The sequence below is a fragment of the Helianthus annuus genome, chromosome 11, assembly GCF_002127325.2.
Source record: "Helianthus annuus cultivar XRQ/B chromosome 11, HanXRQr2.0-SUNRISE, whole genome shotgun sequence".
NCBI lineage: Eukaryota > Viridiplantae > Streptophyta > Magnoliopsida > Asterales > Asteraceae > Helianthus > Helianthus annuus.
Window position 1 is genome coordinate 168,033,102 of NC_035443.2, and position 14,887 is coordinate 168,047,988.

Here is a 14,887-nt window from a genome sequence, read left to right on the forward strand (position 1 = left end):
AGCATGTTGAAATGGATTGCTACTTCGTTCGTGAAAGAATTGATTCCAAAGAAGTTCAAACCTTTTCCATCGACACCAACATGCAAATTGCTGATCTTCTCACCAAAGGATTAGGCGCTCAACAACTTCGGTTCTTACTAGGCAAGTTGGGAACTCGAGACCTACACGTTCCAACTTGAGGGGGAGTATTGGAATTGATCTTATTCCATATTTTCCTCTAATTGATTGCCTTCCCTTTCATGGCTCCTTAATCTTAGCCTTTCCTTTTCTTTGGTTTTCTTCATTGTATTTAACCAAATGGTTGTGGCTATATTAGTTGAACAAGATCAATAAAACTCATGAATGCTTTTGATTATCATTTTATAAACTTGGCTTTTTGAAACTTCTTTTAACTTTTAATGAAATATTACCTTGTTTCACCTCATAAGCTCATCCAAACACTTCTTTTTAGAACAACTTATTGACTTATAACCTCATAAGCTCATCCAAAACCGGATAATTCGATCTTGAACACCCCTACCTGTGACCTGTGTTACAACCTTTGAAAGCCTAAACAATCCAGCCCAAACCCGAATGGTACTATGGTAGCAGGCCTGAAAAATACAAGAAATAAAACATGAGCCCTGTTAGATTGGAATAAAAGAAGTAAGTACTAAGAATCATGCAAATTTAACATGTCTACGATAATATGTACTTTTTATTCTCTTTATATATAAAAAGATTTCTGTATGTTATCTATAACTTCACTAATCATGTTTTTTACTCTCTTCGAGTGACGGAACGAGAAATTATTTGCTGGGGGTGCGGATGAGTGGTTCAAGCATATTTTTAGAGGATGCGATTGAGTTTTTTGCCTAAAAAATACACTATTTTTTTTCCACGCCCCTGCTCTCTTCATTCATTCGAACAAGAAGAACTTCTTACAAAGAGAATCCCACAATTCAACGGTCCATTCCTTTGTAAAGTCACCTAATCAATGATATGACACATTTCAATACTTGTTATTAATTGTTCATTCCACAAATATTTATGTTTTTGGATTTCCAATTTTAGTTTGTCACTAGGTTACTAAAAAGTATTATGTGGATTGGGCCTGATGTGTACCTAATAAGCTGAGTTGTATTAGTTGTAAGTCAAGAAGTTAACAATTTGTTAGGTTAGTTGTGTTAGTTGTATGTGGTAGTTCATATGTGGTGTTTGTTTTTTTTTTTTTAAAAATTTGTGCAACCTCTTCTGTCTGCCACCATCCACCATCCACCATCCACCATCACTGTCTACCACCACCGTCCACCATCACCACCCACTACCACCGTCCACCACCACCATCACCGTCCATACACCGCCACCAGTTTATTTTTGAAGTCTACATACGTTTAAAAAAAACAGTCTTCTTCTTGCAGACTGCAAAGGTTTGGTCCACCTCTTCTTCTACAGATGTGTGTAGCTGTGGTTCGCAAACTACAGACATTTTATCTCTCAAAAAACAAAGAACAACTTAGTGTATGGGCTATAAAAGGGTAACAATGTAATAGTGTAGGGTATGAATGAAATTAAATAACAGCTCTCCCTCTCTTATCTCTTTTAACTCTCATTAACGAACTTTCAAGAACCATTCAGCTAAGGTTCTTCTGAGCGTTAATCCACTCGATCATTGTTCAATCAATCTCGCGTTCACTCAATTTGAAACCGTATCAATAGCCGTTGATAATGAGTTTATTGAAGATAGCAAGTGGTTCATGGTAGTTTACTTGAAAAAAGACATGTTTAAAACGGTGAATTTGAGTCTAGTATCTTTTTTTTTTAAGTGATACTAGGTGAAACTAATAAAAAAAATGGATTGATAGACAACGTTTGAAACATTGATGTGCACGTTATCCAACTTTTGTATAAAACAAGAGTATGTGCATCTATGTTATATGCGATGCTAATTTTAGTTCTTTTTTTATTGAAAATTATCTTTTATTATATATTTTTACATATAAATTATGGATGGGTTGTGGTTACATTACAAAAATTTTCACCTCACAAAAGTGTATGAAAAAAGTGAAGCTTAAAAAAAGAAAAAAAATGTGAATCATGGAATAAAAAATTGTGCATTACACGTAGAAGTGTTAGGTATGACTTTGGCCTGAACACTATTTTGACAAAAGCTCATTGAAACAAGTTGGAATTGTTGTTTTAATAAGCTGAGGGTGCAAAGTGTAAATAAAAGAAGTTATAGGATGAACCCTGGGTCCTGGGATAGCGACAAGACGGTGGGGTTCATGTGCCTTTCTTTTCGGTGGAAAAGGGTTCACATTTGTTATTTGACAGTCATGAACCGACAGAAGTTCAAAAAATGTTTTACATGGTTCAACTCAATGAACCGACAGAAGTTCAAAAAATGTTTTACATGGTTCAACTCACCGGCCTTGGGTGAGAAATACAAACCTTGTTTCACGGAAAGAATTAATGGGATCTTTAAACCAGGATCTTTGTCGAACTTTGAGAACTATAAGACTAGTTAGTGGGTGTGGTTTTGGGGAGGTCGCCGGGGAGCCGTCATAGATGTTTTCTTCGTTTGGAACACCGCCTTCCGTGCATAATTCGGTGAGCTCGGGGTCTCACTCCCGTCCACCCTAAAGGTTTATATTTAAAAAAGTGACCGTTGAACAACGCCTCTTTATAAAAAAAGATCAATTAATTTTTATTTTTTACACTATATAAACTTCTTATTTATACCAAAAAACTCACCGCACTCTTCATCTTTTATATATTCTCTTCATTCATCAATATCTTTTAAAAAATAGTCGCCATGAGTTCTTCATCGGACGAGGAAAATGCTGGAAGTTTTTTTTCTTATTTAAAGCGATGTTTGGGACGTCGAAAATTATTGCCGAGATAGAAGAAGATGGCGAGGGCGAAGGAACTTCACAACCAAGAATGAGGGGCGCTGCGTTAAATAGAGATTGTGAAGGTATATTATTTATATAAAATTTATATTTTTAAATTTATTTGGTGTTATAAGTTTCGTTATTTATTTTTAGGATTGTTTTGTATAATTTATTAAACTTAGTTTTCAACTTTATTTAAGGTGCTCATGAACGTTTGGTTGGTGACTATTTTGCTAAAAACTGTGTACACCGGCGAACAAGTTAGGCGTCAGTTTCGTATGAGTCGCCATGAACATTTGGTTGGTGACTATTTTGCTGAAAACTGTGTGTATACCGACAAACAATTTAGGCGTCAGTTTCGTATGAGTCGCCGATTGTTCGTACGTATTGCCAATGATTTGGTTAATTATGATGAGTTTTTCATACTGCATTACGATGCTAGAGGGAGAAAAGGTTTTACTACCTTTCAAAAATGCACTTCGGCACTTCATCAATTAGCGTTTGACATTGCTAATGATTCATGGGATGAATATTTAAGGATGTCCGCTAGAATGAGTCGGGAGTGTTTGTATGAATTTTTCAAATGTATTATGAGCCTGTATAGCAAGGTGTATTTGCGTAGACAAAAAAAAGAATATCAAAAAAGCTTTATGTATTCCATGAAGAGAGACATGAATTTCCTGGGACGCTAGGAAACACTGATTGTACGCATTGGCAATGACGTAATTTCCATACTGAATGGCGCGGTCAATTTATGTGTGGTGATATAGGTTATCCCTCAATAATCTTAGAAGCCGTTAGCACACAAAATTAATGGATTTGGCATGCCTTTTTTGGGGTTGCAGGTTCAAACAATGATTTAAACGTTCTTGCAAGATTTGAGATTTTCGATGAGATCATTAGAGGTACGGGCCCTGATTCTTCTTTCATGCTCAACGGGATGTCATACAAGCACTGGTATTACCTAGGAGACGGTATATATCCATCCTATACGACGATTGTTAAAACTATTCCAGGTCCCAGTGATGAATAACGAAAAAAATATGCGAAGTGCCAAGAATCGACAAGAAAAGATGTCGAACAGTTGTTTGGCGTGATAAAGGTAAAATGGGGGATAATAGAACAACCGACTCGTGCATATTTTTTTTTTGGATAGCCAACGAAACTTTTCATTAAAAAACCAAATCCAAACAAACACAACCCCAGCCAGAAAGCTGGACAACATAAAACAACAAAAACAAATGGAAGAAAAACAAAATTGACTGCTTACATAACTATATTAAAATCCCACCACTCCTGTCTAGAACCCACTTTGAAAGGAAGTTTCTTTTATCTCCGAATCACACTTTGAAAGGAAGTTTCTTTTATCTCTTCTATTGTCTTCTGAATCACACCTTGTCTTCCCGAAAAGACTTTTTCGTTTCTGGTCTTCCATAGAACCCACATTGTTTGAACTACAACCGCATGTATCATTTTCCTCATCTTCAGCTCCTCGGAATATCACTTATTTCTTGCAACAGTTCTGCAATGCTTCCTTCAGTATTCACCATCGGAATTTTTAACCAAAATGTTATAGGTTCCCAGATTCTTCTCGCAAAGTTGCAGCCAAGAAGAATGTGATCCGCCGTCTCTTCAGCTGCACCACATGTTTTGCAAATAACCTGAATCTGGTTCATACCTCTACTTCTTAAAGCGACTGCAGACAGAATTTTCTCTTCGATTGCTCTCCATACGAACATTATGCTCTTTGTTGTTACCCAGTTATTCCAAATAAAGGTGCATGGCGCTGAATTTAAATCAACATTTTGACTTAATGAAGAATTAACGTTCTTGACGCTGAACTCTTGGTGTTCATTATTCTTCCAGATCCATACATCGCCTCTGTTTAACAAGTTCTGTTGCCGTAAAAGATCATTCAAAGATTCCATTTCCTGTCTTTCTTCAATATCAGATGGTGCTCGACTCCATTCCCAGTCCCATAGCCGACCCCATTCATTGTTTTATAATTCTCCATAACTAATGCTTTTTTATTAGACGCTAGCTGGTACAAGTTCGGGAATTGGGCCCTTAGCGGATCCTGCCCAATCCATGTATCTACCTAAAATAATGTCTTATCACCCAAGCCAACTTCACTTCTCAAACTTGAGCTAATGTTTACATTATTTTTTATGAATTCCTTATTTTATCTCACCTATATTTTTCCATACGCCTGTCAAAGTTTTCTTATACGGAATCGATTCCACCTTTCTTTGAGAACTATGTATTGCTTTTATAACCTTTGCCCATAGATTATCCGGCTCCATTTTCAGTCTCCACCACCATTTTGCTAAAAGTGCTAAATTCATATCCTTTAATTTTCCGATTACGAGACCCCCAAAATCTTTTGAGGCTACAACTTTCTCCCATTTTACCCATCTAATTTTGTTATTTGTATTACATCCACCCCACAAGAACTTTCTCCGTATTCCTTCTAAAACCTTTATTACCCCATTCGGACACTTATAAAGAGACAAAAAGTAGTTTGGTAAACTACCGAGTACTGCTTTCACTAAAACAACTCTCCCGGAAAATGACAGAGCTTTCGCCTTCCTATTCGAGAGTCTCTTGTTAAACATGTCTATAACCTCTTTCAAATTTGTAATTCTATTCATATTTGCACCGACCTTTAAACCTAAGTAAACAAAAGGTAGTTTACCAGGTTTGCAATTGAAAACCAACGCCATATTACTCACTTCCTCCTCATTTATACCTACTCCATACAACTGACTTTTCCTTGGATTCACTTTTAACCCCGACAATAAGTAAAAAATGCGCAAAATTCTTTTAATATTTCTTACGTTATTCTCCTCCCATTCACCAACAAAGATTGAGTCATCCGCATACAACATATGTGTTAGGTATGGCCCGTCCCTAGGAAGTTTTATTCCCACAAAAATGTTATTTTCTTTAGCCCTCTCCATCATAACGTGTAGTGCCTCCATAGCCGTTATAAAAAGGAAAGGTGAAAGTGGGCCGCCTTGCCTTAATCCTCTTTTATAGTGAAATTCCCCGTAGGAGATCCATTAACCAAAATAGAACCCCTTCCCGCGAATAAGATTCCCATGATCCAATTTCTCCATTTTGCCGGAATCCCATATGGGTTAGAATGGAAATTAAAAATTTCCAGTTTAGAGTGTCATATGCCTTTTCTATATGGGCCTTAAACACAAACATTTGTTTCCCCGATCTCCCCGCCCAACCCAATACCTCATTCACTATCAAGGGGCCACCAATAATATTCCTATCCGACATGAAAGCCGATTGAACATTTGATACTATATGTTTAATGACAACTTTCATTCTATTGGCTAGGACCTTAGAAATGATTTTATTCACCACCCCCACTAACAAAATAGGTCTAAAATTTGAAAGAGTAATAGGGTCTAATACCTTCGGGATAAGGGCAATGAAAGAAGCACTGCAAGATTGATGAATAGATCCATGAATAAAAAATTGATTCATTACTTCCATGATTACAACCTTCAGCTCCTCCCAATATGCTTTAATTAGCTTAAATGTGATCTCGTCCGGACCCGGAGATTTGTTTATACCACACTCCCATATTGCGTTGCGAACTTCCTCGATTGAGAACGGAACAATCAAACTTTTAGCTTGAGCTACACTTAGTTTTTTGAACCCGCCTGGACCGATTCTTGGTCTTGAATCCATTGGTTCCTTGAATTTTGATTGGAAAGCTAATAAAAATTTTGTCTTGATTTCTCTCGGATCCGTCACCCAACTACCATCAATCCATAACCCACTTATTTTGTTTCTTGCAATATGGCTGTTTACAATTCTGTGAAAGTAGCTAGTGTTTTCATCGCCCAAACCTATCCATTTCACCTTTGCTTTTTGTTGTAAACCCGCTGCCAGTTTTTCATGCCAAAACTTGATACTCTTCTTGCAATCGTGCCACTTAACGATCTCGGATTCCGATAATTGTCTTTCCTCCACTAGATTATCCAATATTTTCAGATTGTTTTGAGCTTCTATCATGGTCTTTTCTTCTTCCTCTTTTCTAATCTTTCTCCATGCCTTTAATTCTTCCTTTATTGCCTTTAATTTTATCGCCATCACTTCATCTTTAAACCTGGAATCGCTACTTTTATTCAGCCCTCTCTTCCTTGCATCATCAAAACCAGGGATCGAGAACCAACTGTTAAATAATCTGAATGGGGATGGACCAAAACTGTTGTTAACTGTCGTCAAGATTAACAGACTATGGTCTGAAAACTCTCTATTTAGAGCCAATAGTGACGCGTTCGGCCACCTCCCCATAAAGTTATCACAAACTAGCATCCGATCTATTTTACTCAGATTTGTCCCATCTCCAGATAAAAAAGTGAACTTCATGCCCCCCATATTATACTCCTGAAATCCACCTCTGCTAATAAAACTATTAAAACACATAGCTCCACCTATATCGAACTGAGAATTAAATCTCTCCTCTGGGTACCGAACTTCATTAAAGTCACCCAATATTATCCATAACCCATCAATCGAATTCTTTGCTTCTAACAACTCTTCCTACATCCTCCTTCTATTAGCTTTTAACGTTGACCCATAAACATTTACAATAACCATATCCACATCCTCCCCAGTAACCTACCCTTTAGTATAATGTAATTATGGTTTTTTACCTCCGGTTCCTTTTTGAAAATACGCGGATTCCACATTGACAAAAGGCCACCCGATTTACCATCCGCATCCATTTTTGTGAATTCAAAATCTGTGTTATCCCAGAATTTTCTTATCTTGTTTAATGGCAAATCCCTGAATTGAGTCTCCTGAATAGCCAAAAACGACAAGTTATACTTACCCAGAATTTCTCTAACTCCTGCTGCTTTCCCAGCCCCACCTGCTCCTTTAATATTCATAGATCCAAAATTCATTGTTGACCGGCATCCTCCTGATCTTCTGTCACTACAGTTTTACCAGATCCTCATACTTTGTTAAATCGACTCCAATATAAAGCCCAACTTCTGTTGTTGCTTCTACCTCCCTATTAATTTCCTGTTCGTTGCTGATTCTTGAGCCGGGCTCATCATCACTATTTCCTGCTGCGACCCTTTCCTGACCTGCAACTAAACTCTCCTCTTCCCAATCTGAATTATACTCATCATCCACACAATCGTCGTTTACTTCAACGCTGAATAGATCCTCTTCAGTGAATCTCACCCTAACTTTATTTCTCCTTCTTTTGCCTTTACCTCTTTTAAACACAAATTTCTTTTTCGGTCTAGATCTAGAGTCGTCAGACAACTCGATATTTAGATCTGGGATCTTGTTTTTACCGACCGTATGTTGGGGCTTCAGACTATTTGCACGGGCTTCAGCTAAACAAACTCTTTTTCTCTTTTTTTGGGCTGTCGATGAGGGCCCAAATGTGTTAATTGGCCCATTTTGATTTACCGCCTTAGGGGACCCATCCTCAGTAATTGGTTCCCCTCTAACATTTGTTTCCTCGAGAATTGAGGAAGTCTGCGCATTTATTGGTGTTACCTCGTTCCACTCCTTGTCAACTTCTGACTTTTCGTTATCCAACCTTGACCTTTCCTCTTCCCTCATCTCAATCTCCTTTGGACTCTTTTCCGATTCATATTGTTTCGGTGCCGGAGCCGGGATCTCTTGAGCCGTCGTCGGTGAATCATGTGCCAATTCTTCTGTCTCCATATTTGTTGTTTGGGCACTACCCCCTGAATTTGTCGTCGGAATATCGTTTTGCTGTGACGAAGACATCCCATTACTTGTATCCACCTCATTCACAAATTCCAGAACCCATAACTGTTGGATTTCTGAGACCCAGACCTCGTACAGCCAATTTTTCCACCTCGTAGTGATTTTCTCGTTGATCTCCGTACCGTTTTTACTATGACACCCACCGTATCTTCATTGAAACAAAAATCTTTTTCATCTGCTTCAAACTTTTTTATCACTTTTCTGAATCTTTCTCCAATGCAGTCGAAAAAAGCATCGATCCAAAGTTGAAGTGGAACACCTCTAATTCTCAACCATGCGATCCTCTCAAAGGGTATGAATTCCCCGTTCCATATTTCCCAGTTACCAAACCATTCATTCCAGGATTCGTGTTCACCTTTAATCTTCTTATTCATTTCTTCAATAGTATCAAAGATGACTAATAACTTCAGACCCCCCACATACCTGACCTGCGAGTCCTTTAAACCTAGTACTTTCTTCATAATATTTACTTTTCTGAGTGCTTCAACATTCAGTAGTTCACCTATCACTGATTTTCCCCTACAAATTGTGTAAATTTTAGACTCATTTGCAAAAGTCAGCTCGTTTCCGTCTTCATGTTGTACTGATTTCCCAGCAGCCACATCTGCCCACGATAATCCTCGTTTGAGACTTCCCTTTCTTGGAATCTCCATCCCTACCCCGCCTGTGTTTACCGGTTCTTTGTTTTTTTCCACCCAGACCTTCTTTTGACCTTGATTTTTCTTAACCACCTTGATAAATCTGGCTACATTTGCTCTAATCTTCCACCCAAAGAAATCCATCTGGTTGAGTGCCTTAATCATCTTTTCCGTGTCTTTAACGTTGGTGAATCTAAGGAAATCGAAACGATTTCCCCTTTTGTCTAGTTTCCTAGCAATGTACGCATCCACTACATTACCATAATGTTTGCTCTCTGTCCACAGTTCACCATCCGATACATGGGGGTGTACGTTTGTAATGTAGAAGGTAATAGCTTTTTCCTTGACTGTTTCTTCACTATTCTCCTTGTTTCTGTCATTTCCTGGGTAATCACCGGAGGATTCAATTTCTCCCCCTCTCTCTCTCCATTGTAACTAACCGAACCAGGGACCGGAACTGGTAGCGAATGGAATAAGCCAGAAAGTGTTGGGTCAAATTAGAGAATGATGTTATCAATTATGGAGACCTTATTAGCGATATCATTGTTCGTATGATGTAGCGAGTTTATTTTATATAGTTTGTATTTTTTTAGCGTCTTTAGGTGGTTTTTCAAGCAAGGGGCGGCTTGCTTGGAGGACAAGGCTCAGGGTCTTTAAATAGTAGCGTAAACCTCACTTGTGAGGTGTGCATGTGTGAGCCACCACCCCGGGGGAGCTCACCCGGGGTGGATTATCTTGTATATTCTTATCCAATCAATGAAATGTCTTTTGTTCATCTATCTTCTTGTTTGTTGATTTGGTGTGTTTAATCGATAGGTTGTTGTTAATACTTGATTAGGGAGTCATTTTGGTCATTTTGGTGCATCAAAACATGGTTTTTGGGCTGTTTTTGAGTGATTAGAGGGTTTTAGTTCGTGTTAAACCCTCTGTCCAGCGAATTTAACTTGAACCCAGCGAACAATGTTTGAATGTGGCGAAATTATCTGTTGAATACAGCGAACTCAGCGTTGAATATAGCAAAATAGACGAAATCATTGAGAATCTTATCGCAAAATCATTAATTTCGCTGACCATTGTTCGAGCGAAATTGTTGATCATTAGCGAAATAGTGTCACTCGTCCGTTGTGCGAAATTATCGAAGGCGACTTCGAGAGCCGTGATAGCGAACCACAGCGTTCTTATCACGGTTATCGGTGAAATTAACCTAACATCTGTCTGTGTTTGATTTGTCAGCGAAGTTAAGTGATCGCTCGTGCAGGCTTGCAAAACGCTCCAGCGAAGATAGCGGATTAGTTAGCGAAGGTCCTCAATCATCATCGTTCATCGGCGAAATTAAATCTCCTGTCAGCGAATTTAAGATCTGCTCAGCTCACGTTTGTCTAAAACAAGGAAAGATGTCGCTGAATCAACTAAGTCCAATTGCTCAAGCGGAACTTGAAACTGGAACTACCACTCGCCCGCCAAAGTTGAAAGGGGCGGAAGACTTTAGCACTTAGAAAACTCGCATTCAATCGTTCTTCGAGTACACGGACTACAATCTGTGGCTCTCTGTTACCGCTGTACCTCACATTCCAACGGTAGTTCGAGGAGATGCAGTAGTTGCTAACAATGATGCTACTACCTTCACTGACGAAGACAAGGCTCTAATTCAACGTGATCGTCACGCACACGCTGCTCTAACCATGGCTCTATCAACCAACGATTGCAACATGTTTGAAGAACACCGAACTGCAAATGCACTCTGGAATGCATTAATCGAGTACTATGAGGGAAATGAAGAACTGATCGAAAGCAAGAGAGATATGGTGCAGAAACAATACGACATGTTTTGCGGAGTTCGTGGAGAAAGTCTTTCTGATCACATTAGTCGCTTCTTGAACATGATGACCAAAATGAAGAAGGCAGGAAATCCTGTTACAAATCGTGCTGCAATAAAGAAGCTGCTTGATTCGCTCCCCAAGGAATGGAGCCTACAATGCATGATGATCAAGAAGGATTTCCTCAACAATCCTAATCCTGTCACTCTGTCAGATCTGATTAACACCCTAAGAGCATTTGAAATGGATGTTAACAAAAGAGAGATGGACACTGCTAGTTAGGGTTTACAGTTTCTCTCTCTCTCTACCTCCCAAACTCTTGAATAGAATAGAAGAGGTTAAAGCGACGGCCGCCACCGCTGTCCGCCTTGTTTCAGCACCACCACCGCTGTCTTGGCCCTCGGTTTTCCAAACCACCATCTCTTCCGTTTATATCTAGGGTTTATTAGTTTTCTCAAAAAACAATGGGCAAAGTATCAAAGGCTGATAAGAAGATCGCTTACGACCAGAAGCTCTGCCAGCTTCTCGATGACTACACTCAGGTCCTTGTGGCGGCTGCCGATAACGTTGGCTCTAACCAGCTCCAGAACATTCGTCAAGGGTTGAGGGGTGATTCGGTTATTCTTATGGGGAAGAATACTATGATGAAGAGGTCTATTAGGATGCACTCTGAGAAGACTGGCAATCAGGCCTATTTGAACTTGATTCCGCTGCTTGTTGGAAATGTTGGTCTGATCTTCACCAAGGGTGACTTGAAGGAAGTCCGTGAGGAAGTTGCTAAGTACAAGGTCGGAGCTCCAGCTCGTGTCGGTTTGGTCGCCCCAGTCGATGTTGTGGTCCCTCCTGGCAACACTGGTCTTGACGCATCTCAGACCTCTTTCTTCCAGGTTCTTAACATTCCCACCAAGATTAACAAGGGTACAGTTGAAATTATCACCCGTGTGGAGCTCATCAAGAAGGGTGACAAAGTGGGTTCATCCGAGGCTGCTCTTCTTGCCAAACTTGGCATCAGGCCATTCTCATACGGTCTAGTCATTCAAACTGTGTACGACAACGGTTCTGTCTTCAGCCCCGAGGGGCTTGACTTGACCGAAGATGACCTGATTGAGAAGTTTGCTTTGGGTGTGTCCATGGTCACTTCTTTGGCCCTAGCTATCCACTACCCAACCATCGCTGCTGCACCGCACATGTTGATTAACGGTTACAAGAATCTGTTGGCTGTTGCTGTTGAGACCGAGTACTCTTTCCCATTGGCTGACAAAGTGAAGGAGTACCTTGCTGATCCGAGTAAGTTTGCTGTGGCTGCACCGGTTGCTGAAGCTGCTCCAGCTGCTGCTGCTGCTGCACCTGCTGAAACGAAGAAGGAAGAGCCGAAAGAGGAATCTGATGATGAAGACTTCGGTATCAGTTTGTTTGATTAGACGGTTTATGGGATATCTTTATCACCTTCAGACATTTTGCTTGGTGTTCTTTTGAGAAGTTTGGTTCTTATTTTGTTTTGGAACAATACTTGTTTTGCTATGGATATTTACTTTTGAGAAGCTAAGTTGATGTTTTAAAAAAAAATAAAAAAAAAAATAAAATAAAATTGTAGATCCCAAAACGTATCCGGATCACAGTGGTTGGTTGTTTTAGTCCAAAACACCTATTGATTAAGTGCTTGAACTATGAAAAGTCAAGAAAGATCAAGAATGAAGATGAAGCTAATGGATTGATGAATACAACTAGTGTTGTATTGAATCCAAACAATAAGATATAGCAATGAACAACCTTGGATATCAGATTTAAGCACAATATAGAGATGTAATGTAAACAACACTTGATTCACCAAAGAGCCAAAAGCCTGGCTAGGTTACAATGCTTGGGGTATTTATAGTAGACTCCTGACTTGCCAGCAAATTTATAAATTTGCTGGAATCTTAACTACACCAAGTCAGGATTACAACTTCTACACAATTACAAAATAAGCCCCTTAACATTCAAAATACCTACAAACTACTATTTAAACTAATCCAGCACAAGTATCAACGATCTCATAAGCTCTAACAATATCCCCCCTAGATCGTTGCGTACTTGTCTTCTCATTCTTCGGTAGTAACCACTGGATTCTCAGTAGCTTGCTTTTCGGGCTCTGTTGGATTTTCTTCAATAACTATTGTTTCTGGTGGCGCCACGGTCTCCGTCGGTGCTTCCGGAGTTTCTTGAGTAACATTAGCTTCACATGTTGGTTGGTCCTCCTTAGTGGCCTCATATGTGGACGAGGCCGGAGGTGTTGGTGTTGTTTGTGAGGTTGTGGTGGTTGGATCAGCTGTTGAAGCAGAACTTCCTTCCTTCGTTCGCTCATGCTTCTTTTTCTTTCTTGCTTCTTTCTTCTTCTGTTCCTTTTCCTTTCTTTTCTCCATTTTATCTACCATATCAAGCATTTCTCTCTTCAATCTCCAGGCGCGTTCTACCGCTCGTTGAAATAACGCTGCCTCTTCCAGGTTAGCATTGCCTGCTCCAACATTAATACGGCTAGCGTTTAACATGGTTAGATCTGAGAGCCCGAGCTTAAACACATCCATCGGATCCAGAATGCGAATATCCACATTGTCATTCGACCTGATCACAGCTTCACCGGTTTTACTGTCGTAAAACCATTTCTTGAAATCCTTTAGAGCGACAGAGATTTCTTCTGGAAGCTTAATTCTAGTGACAACTTTAGCTGGGTTGATTACCCACGTCACTTTTCCTTTGCCTGTAACAGGATCGATGGTGGTTTTTGATACTCTGCGTCTAGGGCGCTGCGGAGTGTGATTTTGAAAACCTTTGTTACATTCTTTGGCGATTATTCGTTCAAAATCCCTCCCAATTCCTCTGTCTTCATGGTTTAGTAAATCTAGACGCCCAAGTTCTCGTAGATCCCACCTTGGAAGAGAGAAAAGATCAAATCCAGTTTCAAAGTACTGAATTACTCCACCGCGTCTCTTTACCACGAACATTCCTCTAAGATTATCATACATCCAACTGATAATCTTATCAGTAGCCTCAGATTTTTCAACTTTTATAACTTGATGAAAATCAGGAAGTCGTTCTCTTTCCTTTTTGAACCATTCAGGGTGTTCCGGAGCGAATGTTTTTCCATTTTCTTGCTCGTATAGAACTTCATCCTCAAGCCCCCATTCAATAAACTTTGATGGCATGTCTTCCCGATCTACCTCTTCTTCCTCACTTTCATCACCTTCCGATATTTTGTCAACCGACTCTAACCGCTTCTTCTTTGCTTCAGCCTCTTTTTCTTTTCGGGATGTTTCTTCTTCAATAAAAGCATCAAAGTCAAAGATCTCGTCGAACGTGAACATTGGCTCGATTTTCATTTTCTCATACATCCCTCGCATCATCCTGTACATTTTCTCCAGCCCTGCTTGCTGGAATCTGATAAATTTGGACTGCTTCGCCATGTACGCAGTCATATCTTTGTTTTTCTTCCTCTGGTCTTTAATCTTTTCCCTGAGGATGTTGGTATCATTCACTTGATTCTTTAACAAGCAGATTTCTTTTGCCACTGATGGCCCAGAGTCTTTGATTAATTTGTCGTACAGCTCTTGGAAGGGGCGGAGTCTTTGCGGAGCAACCGGAGGCCTTGAAATCCTTGTAGGCTTGACTGGAGACACATTTGATGGGCCTTGACTTGCTTGAGCTTCATCGGGATCAACAAGTATGGTGTCAACAAAATCATTCATTGTTTGAATCTCTTCAGGTATCGTTTCGGGCCTTTCAGTGGGAGATATTTCTTTACGCT

At 39.6% G+C, this 14,887-nt stretch overlaps 2 protein-coding genes across 2 annotated transcripts; one reads left to right on the plus strand and one right to left on the minus strand.

Moving 5' to 3' along the window:
• Positions 1-4,357: 4,357 nt before the first annotated feature.
• LOC110888710 lies at positions 4,358-4,801 on the minus strand. Its single transcript, XM_022136221.1, has one exon. It carries the CDS (start codon positions 4,799-4,801, stop codon positions 4,358-4,360), a length of 444 nt encoding a protein of 147 aa, XP_021991913.1.
• A 6,575-nt stretch (positions 4,802-11,376) lies between these two features.
• Positions 11,377-12,652, plus strand: LOC110890958 (60S acidic ribosomal protein P0-like). The gene has a single exon (XM_035980052.1). It carries the CDS (start codon positions 11,571-11,573, stop codon positions 12,525-12,527), a length of 957 nt encoding a protein of 318 aa, XP_035835945.1. The 5' UTR covers positions 11,377-11,570; the 3' UTR covers positions 12,528-12,652.
• The last annotated feature ends 2,235 nt before the right edge of the window (positions 12,653-14,887 follow it).

Excerpts from the sequence above, each read along its gene's own strand:
- LOC110888710 (XM_022136221.1), bottom strand. The coding sequence starts at position 4,801 with ATGGAATCTTTGAATGATCTTTTACGGCAACAGAACTTGTTAAACAGA.
- LOC110890958 (XM_035980052.1), top strand. The coding sequence starts at position 11,571 with ATGGGCAAAGTATCAAAGGCTGATAAGAAGATCGCTTACGACCAGAAG.